At 51.3% G+C, this 14,735-nt stretch overlaps 1 protein-coding gene across 1 annotated transcript in view; it reads right to left on the bottom strand.

Annotated features, from left to right (window-relative positions):
- The window catches only part of COQ8A (coenzyme Q8A), a 46,545-nt gene that overhangs the window by 6,826 nt on the left and 24,984 nt on the right, over window positions 1-14,735 (bottom strand). Inside the window, exons 3-5 of the mRNA XM_052654247.1 lie at window positions 12,775-13,185; window positions 12,465-12,531; window positions 1,763-1,837 (exon numbers count right to left, since the gene is read on the bottom strand). Coding sequence (XP_052510207.1) covers window positions 1,763-1,837; window positions 12,465-12,531; window positions 12,775-13,185 — 553 coding nt within the window. The remainder of the gene's footprint in view (window positions 1-1,762; window positions 1,838-12,464; window positions 12,532-12,774; window positions 13,186-14,735) is intronic.

The raw sequence follows: 14,735 nt of genomic DNA, 5'->3' as shown, positions 1-14,735 counted from the left end.
GTTCCTGGCAGACCTCTAAGTCCCCTCTGCCCTTCCCAGCCACTCAGCCCCTGGGCCCTGTGGGCGGGGGACCTGGGTAGTGTCCCTGAGGAGACAGGGGAGGAAGAAGACCCCGCCCCAGGAAGAAGACCCCACCCCAGGCAGGAGGGCGCTTTCGCCCCGAGTGACACAGTGACTCTGACATTGAGAGACAGGGCCTGGCCCCCTGAGATTTCTAGGCAGCCCCTCCTCACAGCTGGCCAGTCTCCACAGCCCGGGGAAGGGTGGTCTGAGAACAATATGGGGAAGTCAGGGAGCCCAAGGGCATGGTGGGCTGGCCCCCAGCCAGAAGAGGCTCCCTGGGGAGGGCGGGGTGGGCTGGTGGGCGCCCTCCAGGCCCAGCACTCCAGGCGCTGCTCAGGAAGGGGGAGCACACCCTCTGGCCTGAGCCCCACGTCCTGCTCCCAGTCTGGTGGCACCCAGGTGCCTTGACCCCCAGCCAGGCCACCGCTTCCCTGACAAAGGACACCAGCTGTAACCTAGGAGCCGGGGTTGCCTCTTCCCTGCTTGGACAAGGCAGGATGGAGAGCCGCCAATTTTGGAGCGGAGGATGGGAGGATCTGTGCCTGGGGAAGGCTGGCTTCTCACTCCAGAGTCAGGCTTCACTTCCCGGAGCCTCAGCACCAACACTAAAAATACCTCCCTAATCCTCTCTGTCCTCTGGCCCCTTCCAAGGACATACATGCTCAGGGGCCGGTGGGACGGGCTAGTGCTGTCTCCCCCGAGAGGACTCTCGTCCCCTTGAGAGGGTCCTGCAGCTGAAGCAGGGCCATCCAGGTGGCTGGCAGGCCACCAGGGGAGCCGGCCCCGGGGCTATAGCCAGGGCTCAGGGACCACAGTGCAGCCGGACCGTGGGGACCACTCAGGGTCCCCAGCGATGGGAGGAGGAGGTGTCAGGCCCTGGAATGAGCTGATGAGCCCTGAATAGGGACAGGGGGCACTCAGCCCGGAACATCAAGTACACGTTGAGAAATCCACAAGCAGATGGCTTTAGCAGGGCTGCCCTTAATGGACACCAGAATTCCATTAAAGGGAAAGTTCTCTGCATCTACCCAACCCACCCCCATGCCGGGACAAGCTTGGGGGACAGGCCCTGGCTGGGCACCCCCACAAGTGGGAGGCGGGGGGAGCAGCCCCCTGACCCACTAACACAGTACCATAAACACCCAGGTTCCAGCAGCCAGTCTGGAGAACTTTCTCCATGGGGTGCTGCCCACAGCTGGCCACCCAGACCAGGGGGAATTGGGCATTCTGACCTGACCCCAGGCTGACCCTGGGATCACAGGAGAGTCATGACCTTCGCCTCAGAGACAAAAGGGTCTGAGGCTGGAGAGGAGATGGCCACCCCAGGGTACCGAGCAGGGGGATGGAGGCCCCATAGCTCCAGCAGCTCCCACATCCCTCAGCCACAGCCAAACGGGGAGCCCTGGACAGCTGGCCTAGCAGACCCGGGGCCCCAACGGAACCCGACACTCCTGTCAGGAGAGAGCAAGTGAACTCCTCTTCACCCTCTGGAGGAGCCAGGAGGGTGGGTGAGTCAACATGGGCCAGGACAGGTGCACAGCGGCCTTCAGGTCCCAAACTCCAGGGCTGCCATTTACGCAAACACAAGGTGCAGGGTGCCCATGGAGGCCAACCCTCGGGGAACACAGACAGGAGCTCGGAGCTGACACGCCCACCTCCCAGGGCCCACCCTACCCTCCTGGTCAAGGGCCCAGCTCACCTGAGGGGTCCTCAGGGCGGAGGCTCTTCTTGGCAACCTCGGCCAGGGCCCCAAAGCCCAGACCTACGGCCAGACCTGCAAAGAGGAGGTTGAGGGCTCTGGGCATTCGCTCAGGAGCTGTGCACTGCCCTTATCCATGAGCCCCGGAGCTCCAGGCAGACAAGGACCTCACTCCCCAGGGACCCCCACTGACACTGCAGACATTGTGAAAAGGTAGGAAATACACAGTGACTGTTCCCAGAGAACACCTGGACCAAGACGGGCGCGCTGGTGGAAAAGTCTCCTCTACCCGCACTCCCATCGTCTTTGCTATATGCTCATGCAACACACACGCACGCCCGAGACAACATACAATGAAAAACACACGGGGAGGCACAGCACAAATGGAAAATAAACCAGGAATGGCTGCAGGCCAAGGACAACACAGGCCACCCTTCGGGACACAGTCACCCACTTCACAGTGTGTGCAGTGAGCCTCAACACCCTAGAACTCTCTGATCTAGTTCACTGCAGCTGCAAGGAGACATATTACCACCATAACATACAGCAGTCATTGGTAGGGTTGGAACATTTTGCAAAAGCCATGGGGACTCACTGGAGCGCAGACCGCAGCTCTCACTCGAGGAAGGCCCCACAGACACGCACAGGGGTTTAAGGATGGTGGGGTATCAGGCCCACTTTCTCCCTTCATCGACCTTTGAAATCAAGGTCTCTTAACACCTCATTTGTCCAGAGGTTGGTACTGGATGATCCCAACTGTCCAGAAGAGGCCCGAGGAGCCCAGCAGGTGCCACTCAGCCCACACAGAAAGAAAGCCCAGGAGCCTGGCCCAGGGCCCATCTCCTCTACTTCAAACACAGATCCGGCTGGCTTAGGGGCAGGAGCGCAGTTAGCCGAGTGAAGAGCACGTGGAGGAGGACATTGACCATAGCAGACGGGACAGCAGTGACCCAGGGAAGATGCCAAAGAGGCCCGAGAACAGCCGGCGCTGGTGAGCACGGTCCTGGGGGCGGGGAGGTTGATGGAACAGCTTCCCTCCAGGCCCAGTGGGTGCACACCGGGCAAGGAAACCTGCACGTGCTTTTACATTTTCCAAATTTTCTACAATTATGTGTTACTTCTATGAGAAATACTATTGCATTTACTGAGAAAGCTACTTAATGAAGATAAATTTTAAAAATCAAAAAAGATAACCAAATTAAAAAATATGTACTTTTGGAATACACTTTACCCACCATTAGGCAAATGCGCAGCCCCTACTTTGTCAGCTGTAAAGGCAGCACCTGCCTCTTCCATCGGTGTGAGGATTAAACAGTGGAATAAGACGGAAGCGCTCCCAGGAGGGGCAGTCATAGCGCAACACTGTTTAAAGATGTTCGCTATTACTGTCCTTTCTCCTATTCAAAGGGTAGACCAGTGCTGCCCAGGAAATAGAATGCCAGCCACGGATATTTTTAATTTTCTAGTGACCATATTAAAAAGGCAAAAAGAAGCATATGAAATGAATTCTGATCGTATATTTTACTTAACCCAAAGTACTCAACATATTTCCTCTATTTCTTTGCATTGTTCACTTAGGAAGGCTTTTTTATCTCTATTCTCTGGAACTCTGCATTTAGATGGGTATATCTTTCCTTTTCCTTTGCCTTTCACTTCTCTTCTTTTTTCAGCTATTTCTAAGGCCTCCTCAGAGGAAAACAATAGAATGGGAAAGACTAGAGATCTCTTCAAGAAAATGAGAGATACGAAGGGAACAGTTCATGCAAATATGGGCACAATAAAGGGCAGAAATGGTATGGACCTAAAAGAAGCAGAAGATATTAAGAGGTGGCAAGAATACACAGAAGAACTATACAAAAAAGATCTTAATGACACAGATAATCATGATGCTGTGATCACTCACCTCGAGCCAGACATCTTGGAATGTGAAGTCAAGCGGGCCTTAGGAAGCACTACTATGAACAAAGCTAGTGGAGGTGATGGAATTCCAGCTGAGTTATTTCAAATCCTAAAAGATGATGCTGTGAAAGTGCTACACTCAGAATGCCAGCAAATTTGGAAAACTCAGTAGTGGCCACAGGACTGGAAAAGGTCAGTTTTCACTCCAATCCCAAAGAAAGGCAATGCCAAAGAATGTTCAAACTACCACACAATTGCACTCATTTCACATGCTAGCAAAGTAATGCTCAAAATTCTCCAAGCTAGGCTTCAACAGTACATGAACCGAGAATTTCCAGATGTTCAAGCTGGATTTAGAAAAGGCAGAGGAATCAGAGGTCAAATTACCAACATCCACCAGATCACAGAAAAAGCAAGAGAACTCCAGAAAAAAACAATTACTTCTGCTTCATTGACTGAGCTAAAGCCTTTGACTGTGAATCACACCAAACTGTGGAAAATTCTTAAAGAGATGGGATTACCCGACCACCTTACCTGCCTCCTGTGAAACCTCTATGCAACTCAAGAAGCAACAGTTAGAACTGGATATGAAAAAATTTACTGGTTCCAAATTGGGAAAGGAGTATGTCAAGGCTGTATATTGTCACCCTGCTTATTTAACTTATATGCAGAGTACATCATGAGAAAAGGTGGGCTAGATGAAGCACAATCTGGAATCAAGATTGCCAGGAGAAATATCAATAACCTCAGATATGCAGGTGACACCACCCTTATGGCAGAAAGTGAAGAAGAACTAAAAAACCTCTTGATCAAAGTGAAAGGGGAAAGTGAAAAAGCTGGCTTAAAACTCAACATTCAAAAAACTAAGATCACGGCATTCGCTCCCATCACTTACTTCATGGCAAACAGATGGGGAGACAATGGAAACAATGACAGAATTTACTTTCTTGGGCTCCAAAATCACTGCAGATGGTAACTACAGCCATGAAATTAAAAGACACTTGCTCTTTGGAAGAAAAACTATGACAAACCTAGACAGCATATTAAAAAGCAGAGACGTTACTTTGCCAAGAAAGATCCATCTAGTCAAAGCTATGGTTTTTCCAGCAGTAATGAATGGATGTGAAAGTTGGACCATAAAGAAGGCTGAGTGCCGAAGAATTGATTCTTTTGAACTGTTGTGTTGGAGAAGACTCTTGAGAGTCCCTTGGACAGCAAGGAGATCAAACCAATCAATCCTAAAGGAAATTAATCTTGAATATTCACTGGAAGGACTGATGTTGAAACTGAAGCTCTAATACTCTGGCCTGATGCAAAGACCCTGATACTGGAAAGACTGAAGGCAGGAGAAAGGGTCAACAGAGGATGAGATGGTTGAATGGCATCATCGACTCAATGGACATGAGTTTTAGAAGCTCCAGGAGACGGTGAAGGACAGGGAAGCCTGGTGTGGTGTCTACTCCATGAGGTCGCAAACGGTCAGACGTGACTGAGCAACTGGACAACAGCAACTCACCACGTCATCCGTTACGAGTACTCAGTATAAACGCTGTTAAAGGATGTCTTACTCCTTTCTTACACTAAGCCCTCACACCCAAGGTGTGTTCTACTCTCAGAGCACATCTCAACTTGGACCAGCCACATTTCAAGCGCCTAGCAGCACATGCTAAGCATAAGCCAAGTTCTGGCAGCCACAGGAAGAGGCCACAGTCATCTGGAGATGCCCCCAAGGACACCCTGGTGTGCTGAATGGAGATGCTGTGGCCTGTTTCCCTCTGACACCCCAACCCAGCCCCAGAGGACACAGCACAGAGCCAGAGCCGCGTCTCTGGTCAAATATTAACTCCCTGCTGCCTGCCCATCCCCACCCCACTCATCACACTATCTGACTTAGCAAAATAATGATAATGGGAACGTTAACCTTCAAATCCCAATGACCTTCACCAGTGTCTCTCTGCCCCAAGATTTTTCTCTGGGTAGATCAAATCCAAAGAGAAGCCTACGAGAGAGGCAGACGCACCAAAGGCTACCCAGCCTGGCCACTGCAAGCAGACGCCGCGCCCCTCCCTCTGCAGAGCCCCCCGCACCTCCTGCTGGGCCCCTCAGACTCTTCTCTGGCCACTTCTAGGCTGCGGGACAGAGCCAAAGCTCTCCAAGCCAAGGACATGTCACTGAACACTGAATCACGGAGGGAACATTCTGCAAAGGAGGCCGCAGGCTCCTCCTCTGGCCCCGCGAACTCCCTCAGGACCAGCCTGGTGCCAGGCCTGCAGAACTGCCAACAGACAGGCTCCCCACTGCGGCCCGGGAGGTGAGCAGCCCCGCCAGCCAGCCAGCCCTGACCTTGACCTCAGAGCTCCTGCTCTACTGAACCAGGAATAGACTGGCCCTCCTGCCAGTCCCCAACACAGCTGATTTAAAGGACTCTCAGAGCCTCGTGGAGAGAGAGAGGCAGGGTGCAGCCAGGTTCCTTCTTCCCACAGAGCCGGGTGGCCCCTCTGTCTCAGATTCCCCGAGTTGGTAAGGACACCCTGAGCCCAGGCTCGCTCACTCTCTGTGTGTCACCTTTATCCCCACCCACACCCAGCCCCCCCAGCCCTCAGGGCAGCGCCATCCATCCCCTGACCCACAGGCAGCCCTGGCCTGGACCACATAGGCTGCTCAGAGGTCCCAGAGGAGACCAGCCACAGATCCAGGTCAGCAGCCCCACGGCCACTGTCAGCAGCCTGGCCACCACCCTAGGCTGTGAGAAGGTGCCAACCCCTTTCAAGAAGGTTCCTACATTTCTCTCACCAGAGGAGGTTTTTCAAGCTAGAAACACAGAAGGAGTAAGGAGCTGCAGGGAGCAGGGTTCTCCCTAGAGGAGTTGGGAGCAGCGGGCTGCTTCTCAGGGAATTGGGCCTGTTCCTCGTGACCAGGAAGCCCAGGCCCCAGAGGCCCTCTGCAGGTCCTCAAGAGATAAATATGTCCCCTCTGAGCAACCACTGGGCTTCTGCCCACACAGGCACAGACATCAAAGAAAAAGTAAAAATAAAACACCTTCTAGTAAACAGCGGTGTTTGTGAGGAGGCTTAGTGAGAGGTGCCTGAGAGCAGAAAGAAGTGAGGAAATGTTCCGCATTTACCTGCCAGAACCCCCAGGCATGTTTACCAAGCAAGGCTGGCCAGAGATTTCCTGCAGCGGTGAGGGGCAAACCTAAGGGAAAAACAGCTTCACTCACACTGCACCACCCATGTGCCAGGCACTGCTCTGGGGCCTCACTTTTATCAACACATCCCACGGTCCTTCTGATCTCTTAAAACAAGAAAGTCCACAGAAAAGGCAGTGGACAAGGAAATTTCCTTTGCTTCAAGGTACTCCGGAACCCCTGGTACTTCCACCTTCTCTCTCATCTCCTGCATCCTCCACACCATGCCAGCTCCAGGCCTGGGAGGGCCTGCCACAGCGCTGCAGGAAGGCAAACAGGAAGGAGCGGTGGAGGAAGTTCCCTGCAGAGTGAGTGTTCTCCTTGGTTCTCAGAACTGGGCCAGGGTGTGGGGGGAAGAACTGACGGCCCCTCTGCTGGATCAGGGAGAAGGGACGAGTTCAAGGGTGACAGACCCAGATTCAAAGTGCCTTTGAAGTATACGCTCCTGGGAAATACAGGAAACCATGTTCCCTCACCCTTGCCAAGGTTGCTAACTTCTCTTGGACTTATGGGGCATCAGTCTTGCGACCTCAGAGGCACAGAGGAGCGCCGGCTGCTTAGAGGGACAGCACACGCGCAGCGTGCATCCTCAGGAAGTCAGGCAGCAAAGCTGGCATCACTGAGTGCCACCCAACGAGGGACACCAGGGCAGCCCCTGTCGACACCAGGACCTCAGATCTCCATCCCCCCAATGAAAATCAAGTGTCCTATCAATAAATGCTAGTGGGGGAAGCCTGACTTCAGACAAGTCAACACAGGGCTTCATGCCAGGAGCTCAGAACACACAGTCCTACTGTAGGAGGTGTGAACACTCCCACCCCTACAGAGCTGCACCCCCCACTGCAGCCTAGGGGTCCACTGGCATCCCCACTGCTGAACCAGCTCGGCAAGGCCCCTGGCAAGACACAGCAGGGTCTACATCTGAAAACAAAGAAGACAGAATGAGGCCGTCAACAAAACTCAGTTACTCAATTTACCATCCTTTATCTTGGAAGCATGTCCTTTGTACTTTTATGTTGTTAAATGGCCTTTAAAAGTATAAATTGACATTTGAATCAGTTCTAATGAGGTCGATGAAACTGGAGCCGATTATACAGAGTGAAGTAAGCCAGAAAGAAAAACACCAATACAGTATACTAGCGCATATATATGGAATTTACAAAGATGGTAACGATAACCCTGTATGCGAGACAGCAAAAGAGACACAGATGTATAGAACAGTCTTTTGGACTCTGTGGGAGAGGGAGAGGGTGGGATGATTTGGGAGAATGGCATTGAAACATGTATATATCATATATGAAACGAATCGCCAGTCCAGGTTCAATGCAGGATACAGGATGCTTGGGGCTGGTGCACTGGGATGACCCAGAGGGATGGTACGGGGAAGGAGGTGGGAGGGGGGGTTCAGGATGGGGAACACGTGTACACCCATGGCGGATTCATGTAGATGTACGGCAAAACCAATACAATATTGTAAAGTTTAAAAAAAAAGAAAGAAAGAAAATATATTGTCTATAACGATGTTATATAATTTTAAAAATAAAAATTAATTTCAAAAAAAGTGTAAATTAAACGATGTTCATAGTTGATGATAGGTTTTGTTTTGTTTTAAATGTTCTTACTTAGCAAAATTGAAAAATCACCAAACTATGCCCACTTATCCCAAAATCTTCTGTTTTCAGTTTTACTACTGCGCCAAGCGAGATGCGGGAACGACACAAAAGCTCTGTGGGAAAGGGGGCAAACGAGCTCAGAGAGAGCTTTGTTGCTGACATATTAACAGGACGCCTAGGGTTATCAGAATCTTTACGAAATTAAGCAGCCATGGTGATCGGTTTGCATTCACCGATTTTCTAACATAAGTGAGAACACTGTTCTTACAAAATCACTGAGGAAATTCAATGGTGTCTTGGGAACTATTTTTTAAAGCAATGTATTTTTCTGGGAGTAAGAGTCCTTAACCTTTTACCTTTTAAAAATAAGAGGATTTCTGAGAGTCCGTTCCCTCTACTCTTCATTCCTGGCCCACTGTTTTCTCAGACTGGCCTCTGTTTTCATGCATCATATTTCAAAATCCTTTCCATGTAGAACCTAAATACCCTTATTGCTTCCTGCTTCTTCACTTGTTGCTCCTCTCTTTCTAGTTCTCTTGCTTAGTATCCTTCTCCCTTCTGCCTTAATGATGTGGACTGTAAATTCCTAAGTGAAGGTCCTAGTGATCAGCAAAGTGCTATGCACACAGTGCTCAGCTCCTTTTGGTAAGTTTTCTCTTGTTGTTTATTTGCTTCAGTCATGTCTGACTCTTGCAACCCCCGCCCGCCACCAGGCTCCTCTGTCCATGGGATTTCCCAGGCAAGAATATTGGAGTAGGTTGTCATTTCCTTCTTGAGGGGACCTCAACTCAGGGAAAGAACCCACATCTCTTATGCCTCTTACACTGACAGGCAGATTCTTTACCACTGAGCCACCAGAGAAACAAGTTTTCCTTAGCGCTCACTTTATCTGTTAGTCTCATTTCCATAATCATCCAGCTCTCTCTCTATTTGTAGGTGCAGGAGAGATGATAAGACATCTCTCTGAACCTCTAAGATTGAGGCACAAATGAAAAATACAGAAAAGAGCAGAAGTGACACATAGGACAGAGGGAAAGACCTAACACATGTGTAAGGAGTCTCAGAAAGAAAGGAGAAAGAGAACAGGCCAGACACAATATGTTAAGAAATGACCGTTATTTTCCAAAATTGATGAAAGACATCAAGCCACAGATTCAAGAAGCTCTGCAATCCCAAGCAGGATAAAAACAAAGTAAATCACACCCAAGTATGTCACAGTTACACTGCTGAAAACCAAAAGCAAAAGGAAAATTCTAAAAGTAGAGGACAAAAGCACAGATCACCATGCCCACAGCATCACAGCCATGATATCCCACGGCCAAACCGGACCTAGAGTTCCTGCCCCATCTCAGCATCAAAATGTGCCATCCCGACTGGAAAGCCCCTGCCTCTGCCTCCATATAGCTGAATACCTGCTGCTGACTTTCCCAAACACAACCCTATCTCCCTGAGGTTGAGAGCAACTGCCTTCCTTCATACCCCTCACAAAACTTCCTAAAGTCTGTTACTCTGCACCTCAAAACATCTCACCCTTGTGAGGAGAAAAAAGGTTCAAAGTGTTTTCTAGGAGAAAAAAGTAAACCGGTGTCACTTCAGATTGTTTAGACAATGACCCACCAGTAAGCCATGTACAATGCAATGAAGAACATGGATCAATAGCATAAACATATCTGAAACAAATATTTTTGCAATGTTCTAAGTTCTCAGGATCTATGATACTAACTCTGATCCTTTTCTCTTCAATTCCATTCTATTTACTTGTTTTTAAAAACACTGGTCCTGATCCACTAAACTGATTTCACACTCACTTAAGGGTCATAACCCACAGCTTAAAAACCTCTGGATAGGACAGAAGGTCCAGAATTTACCTCTGGGGCCAGAACAGCACATTCTTTCCAGACCTGGCTCCTCTTTGCTCCCATCCTGCCACCTCCAGTCCTGAAACATGAGCTGCCAACTGCATGGACAGCATGAGCAACTCACAGCTGTGAGCAAATCTTCAGCAGAGACTCTGAAGGAGGGCTGTGGGCACCAGGCAGCTGTCAGCAAGGGCTCAAGAGGCTCTGGAGCAAAGCCCCTACAGAGACCAGGGCCTCTGCTCACCCAACCCCAGCTCCCTCTGGTGGCCATGTCTCCCACACCCTGAGGGAAGCCCTGCACCCTGATTTGAAGGAAGTTATCTTTTTGTCCTACACACCTTCCTCTACCACTGCTTTCACTTCAGTCTGCTGTCCTTAACCCACCACCCAAAAGGGCTTGACTTTTTCTGGCTTCACCACGATTTCCATCAAATTCTAATCGGCCATCACGACGTTCATCCTGACCGCTTTCCCAAACAGGTCCTCTACTACTCCACCCCCGCAAAGACGAGAGAGAGACAGAGAGAGAGAGAAAGAGAGGCTTACGCCCATTCTAAACTATGTCAGTCAAACTCAGCCTTCCGGCAACAGGGTTCTGTGATGAGCTCTGGTCTGGAGTGAGGGGAAGAGGATTACAGGTTACAGAGAAAAACTACAGAGCAAGAAGAGAACGGTTCCTGCCCTCAGACTCATGGAGGAGAGAAGAGAACCTCCACTCAATATGAATGATAATAAACATCCCAACTAACAGCCACTGAGCAAAGCAGGGAAGTGCCGTGTCTTCTGGGCATGAGGACCGCTGGACACCATCAGAGCAGCGACTCTCAAACCCATTCTGGTAGTGGCACCCGGGGGGGGGGGGTGCAATGTTCTATGAGGAACTGCTAGCCCATAAATGTGAAATGAAGCAATAATTTTGTACTAAAACTCAGATGACACTGGATGCCAGATTCTGGAAAAGATAAGTAGCAGCAGATGTCAAATTTTAAGATAATAGTTACGGAAGAAACCTCAGAGTTGGGATAATTCTATCCAATTAACCTGGTCTGCTCTGAACATAACGTGGACAGCCAACCATTGTTCAGTGTTAAAGCCCCCTGGCCCATCAGGCCAGCTCCCAGAGGGCCAGGAAAACAGAGCCAATTTTGAACAAGGAGGAAGATGGGTTTTCAAAAGAGAAGAGCAGCCAGGGAGAAAAGCGAGCCTGATGTACAGTCTACAGGAGGGGAGACGCACAGACCAAGAAAGCAAAAGGCGGCAGTAACAGCTCAGACAGGTGAGTGGGCCTTCATGACTAGTCAGCACTGGCATCGACAGGAGCCCGTGAGACCTCTGCCACACACAGCCTTGCACTTGCCCAGCGAGGGTATGTCAATCAAGCTGCCGGAGCTGACTGCCCTACTAATACCATACTTTCATTAAAGTATGAATGGAGAACCTACTAAGGACGAGCAAGCTTTAGAGAAGTCATTCCATCTTCAAGTAGAAGCATTGCAAAGGATGGCACTTTCAACAGAAATATTTTGGTCAGCGAATAAGCACCAGATAGACAACACGTCACAAAAGCAGATACAACTGCTGTGAATCTTCATTATAAGATGATCCTCCAATATGGACAAAGAGAGCACAGGTGTATTGCACACAAACTCCCAAAGGAAAGGACAAACTTACAATTCTATAGTGTATTAAAAGGGACAGCAGCAGCTCAGGGTCAATACACCTTGATATCATTCTACTGCACCCCGCAGCCCCGTGGGAATCAGCAAATGGCTCCCCAAAGGACTGGGCAAAACCACTGTGTCCCGGAGCCAAGCAGCCCCACTGTCCCGCCTCCTCTCTGCAGGGCCTCCAGAGGCCTGAGTGAGAAGCTGATGCTGCAGACGCTGCCCCCCAAGAAGCAAAGCCACAGTCACAGCACAGCATCAGCCACACCCCACTGATCCCCAGGGGTGAGCTGAGGTAGCGACTGGATCACTCACAATCACATTGGATCCCATGAATGTTTTCACATTCATGGAAAACATCAAAGAATGGCGAACACAGGAGCTACCACCCTCCCCAGGACACCCCTGGGTCCCCATCCTTCCCGCCTCATGCAAGCCCCATGGTAACCTCAGCTCCTCTCGCCAGGACTGGCACCTTACCTCCAAAGTTAGCCAGCCGCCCAATCCGTGTAACTGGTACCTTCCGCTCGCGAGCATGCTCACTGAGCTAGAGGGAGAAGAGAAAGAGCCCTTCATGGCATCAGTGACCAGAGACAGGACCAAGCTTCAGGGTCCATGCTGCCCTCACAGCCCCTCTCCACCCCAAGAGCAGCACACTCCACCCACAAGAGGCCTCCGTGTGCCTGAAACTCCAGGCCACAGACCTGGACAGTGTCCCCAGAGGCTGCGCCTGACACAGCAGGACTGTGGGAACCACTCCAGCCCCACCCCAGGGGCCTCCTGCACGCACTGTCTGCTTGTGCGGCTTGCTCTCGGGGCGAGCCTTGGCCTGCCGGGCCTTCTCAATGTCCTCAGCCGTGAGGCCGCCCATGGACGACTGGTCCTGGTGGTAGACCCTCCGCTGAAGGCCCGAGGCAGAGAATGGGTCTCTGGGACTTGCGAAGAGCCTCCCGTTCACCCTGCCCAGAGGGGAGGTGGCCTGGCCCGGGACTCCGCCTTCCCGAAAGGGTCCGCTGGCAGCATATGCAGGAGCAGGGCCCTCGCTGCCTGCAGCGTGAGCCCAAGGCGGAGGTGACTGCTCCGGGGAGGAGGCTGCAGAGACATCCTCAGAGGTGCTCTCGGCCCTCATCCCTGAGAAGTGGAATGCTCCTTCAGGGTCATCGAGGCTCTCGGAGTAATAGTCTTCAGGCTTCTCCTGACCCTGCAGGAAACAAAAGCTGGCATGAGAGGAGCAAGAGGGCAACCAGGAGCAAATCCCTGTGTGCACCCTGTTCCACCCAGGACAGCACACCCTCCAGGGGGTTCTACCGTGTCACCCCATGGCCCGTTCTAGAGGTGAGCAGCAGCCTGGGATCCAGGAGGGCCAGATTCCACACAAGCTCCCACCTTGTGGGCCAGGCAAGCCAGTCGCACGTAGCCCCTGCGGGGTGCCCAGACCGGACCACGTGAGTGACCACCAGCCTGGAGTACGCGCCTCACCTGTAAATCTGGACTAAGGAGAGGCTACCAGGGGCTTTGGAGAGGGCAAGCCAGGGCAAAACATGGGGAAAGCTTTGCAAAGTAAAAGCGTGACCATTGACCAGCAGAGGGGAGGGCGGCACACAGGTAGGCCCGCCCTGCCTCCCAAGGCCAGTGCCTTGCTGCATCTCCGCCAGTCAGCCTTGGGTGCCCCCTCAGGGGCTCTCGCCAGAGGGCTTGTCACAGCCAGAACCAGGCCCGGCTCTTCCTGAACCAGGGGGCACACAGCGCAGGCAAGGAGGGTGACACACCAGGTCTCCCTATTAACAGGTGCTGAGACTTGAGCTTCAGGCCCAGGGTCTTTCCACTTCTGAACCCCTAGTGGCCTGGCAAGTTCCTGACCCCTCTCTGCCGCTTCCTTCTCTGAAAATAGGGCTCCCCCCAGTCACAGAGTTACGTGAGGCACAGACAGGGCCAAGAGAACAGTGCTGAGAAGGCTATAATTAGAACAGCACCAACTCCTGAAGGGAGGTCAGTGGCCTGGATTCCCTGAATCCAGGATTCTCTGAAATGGATTCATCACACAGAGCATTGCCTGTAGATCCTGCAGAAACAGCAGCAAACCCCAAAGCCTTCTCACTCCCAGCTTGGTAAGATACTGTGGGATCTAGACAGATAAGACATGCCCACCAGTGGAAGAAAGTTCAGTTCAGTCGCTCAATCGTGTCCGACTCTTTGCGACCCCATGAATCGCAGCATGCCAGGCCTCCCTGTCCATCACCATATCCCGGAGTTCACTCAGACTCACGTCCATCAAGTCAGTGATGCCATCCAGCCATCTCATCCTCTATCGTCCCCTTCTCCTCCTGCCCCCAATCCCTCCCAGCATCAGAGTCTTTTCCAATGAGTCAACTCTTCACATGAGGTGGCCAAAGTACTGGAGTTTCAGCTTCAGCATCATTCCCTCCAAAGAAATCCCAGGGCTGATCTTCAGAATGGACTGGTTGGATCTCCTTGCAGTCCAAGGGACTCTCAAGAGTCTTCTCCAACACCACACTTCAAAAGCATCAATTCTTCGGCGCTCAGCCTTCTTCACAGTCCAACTCTCACATCCATACGTGACCAGTAGAAAAAGCATAGCCTTGACTAGACGGACCTTTGTTGGCAAAGTAATGTCTCTGCTTTTCAATATGCTATCTAGGTTGGTCATAACTTTTCTTCCAAGGAGTAAGCGTTTTTTAATTTCATGGCTGCAGTCACCATCTGCAGTGATTTTGGAGCCCTCAAAAATAG

This window comes from Budorcas taxicolor, chromosome 16 (assembly GCF_023091745.1).
Source record: "Budorcas taxicolor isolate Tak-1 chromosome 16, Takin1.1, whole genome shotgun sequence".
Taxonomy (NCBI): domain Eukaryota; kingdom Metazoa; phylum Chordata; class Mammalia; order Artiodactyla; family Bovidae; genus Budorcas; species Budorcas taxicolor.
This window is presented reverse-complemented; position numbering and strand designations above follow the sequence as displayed.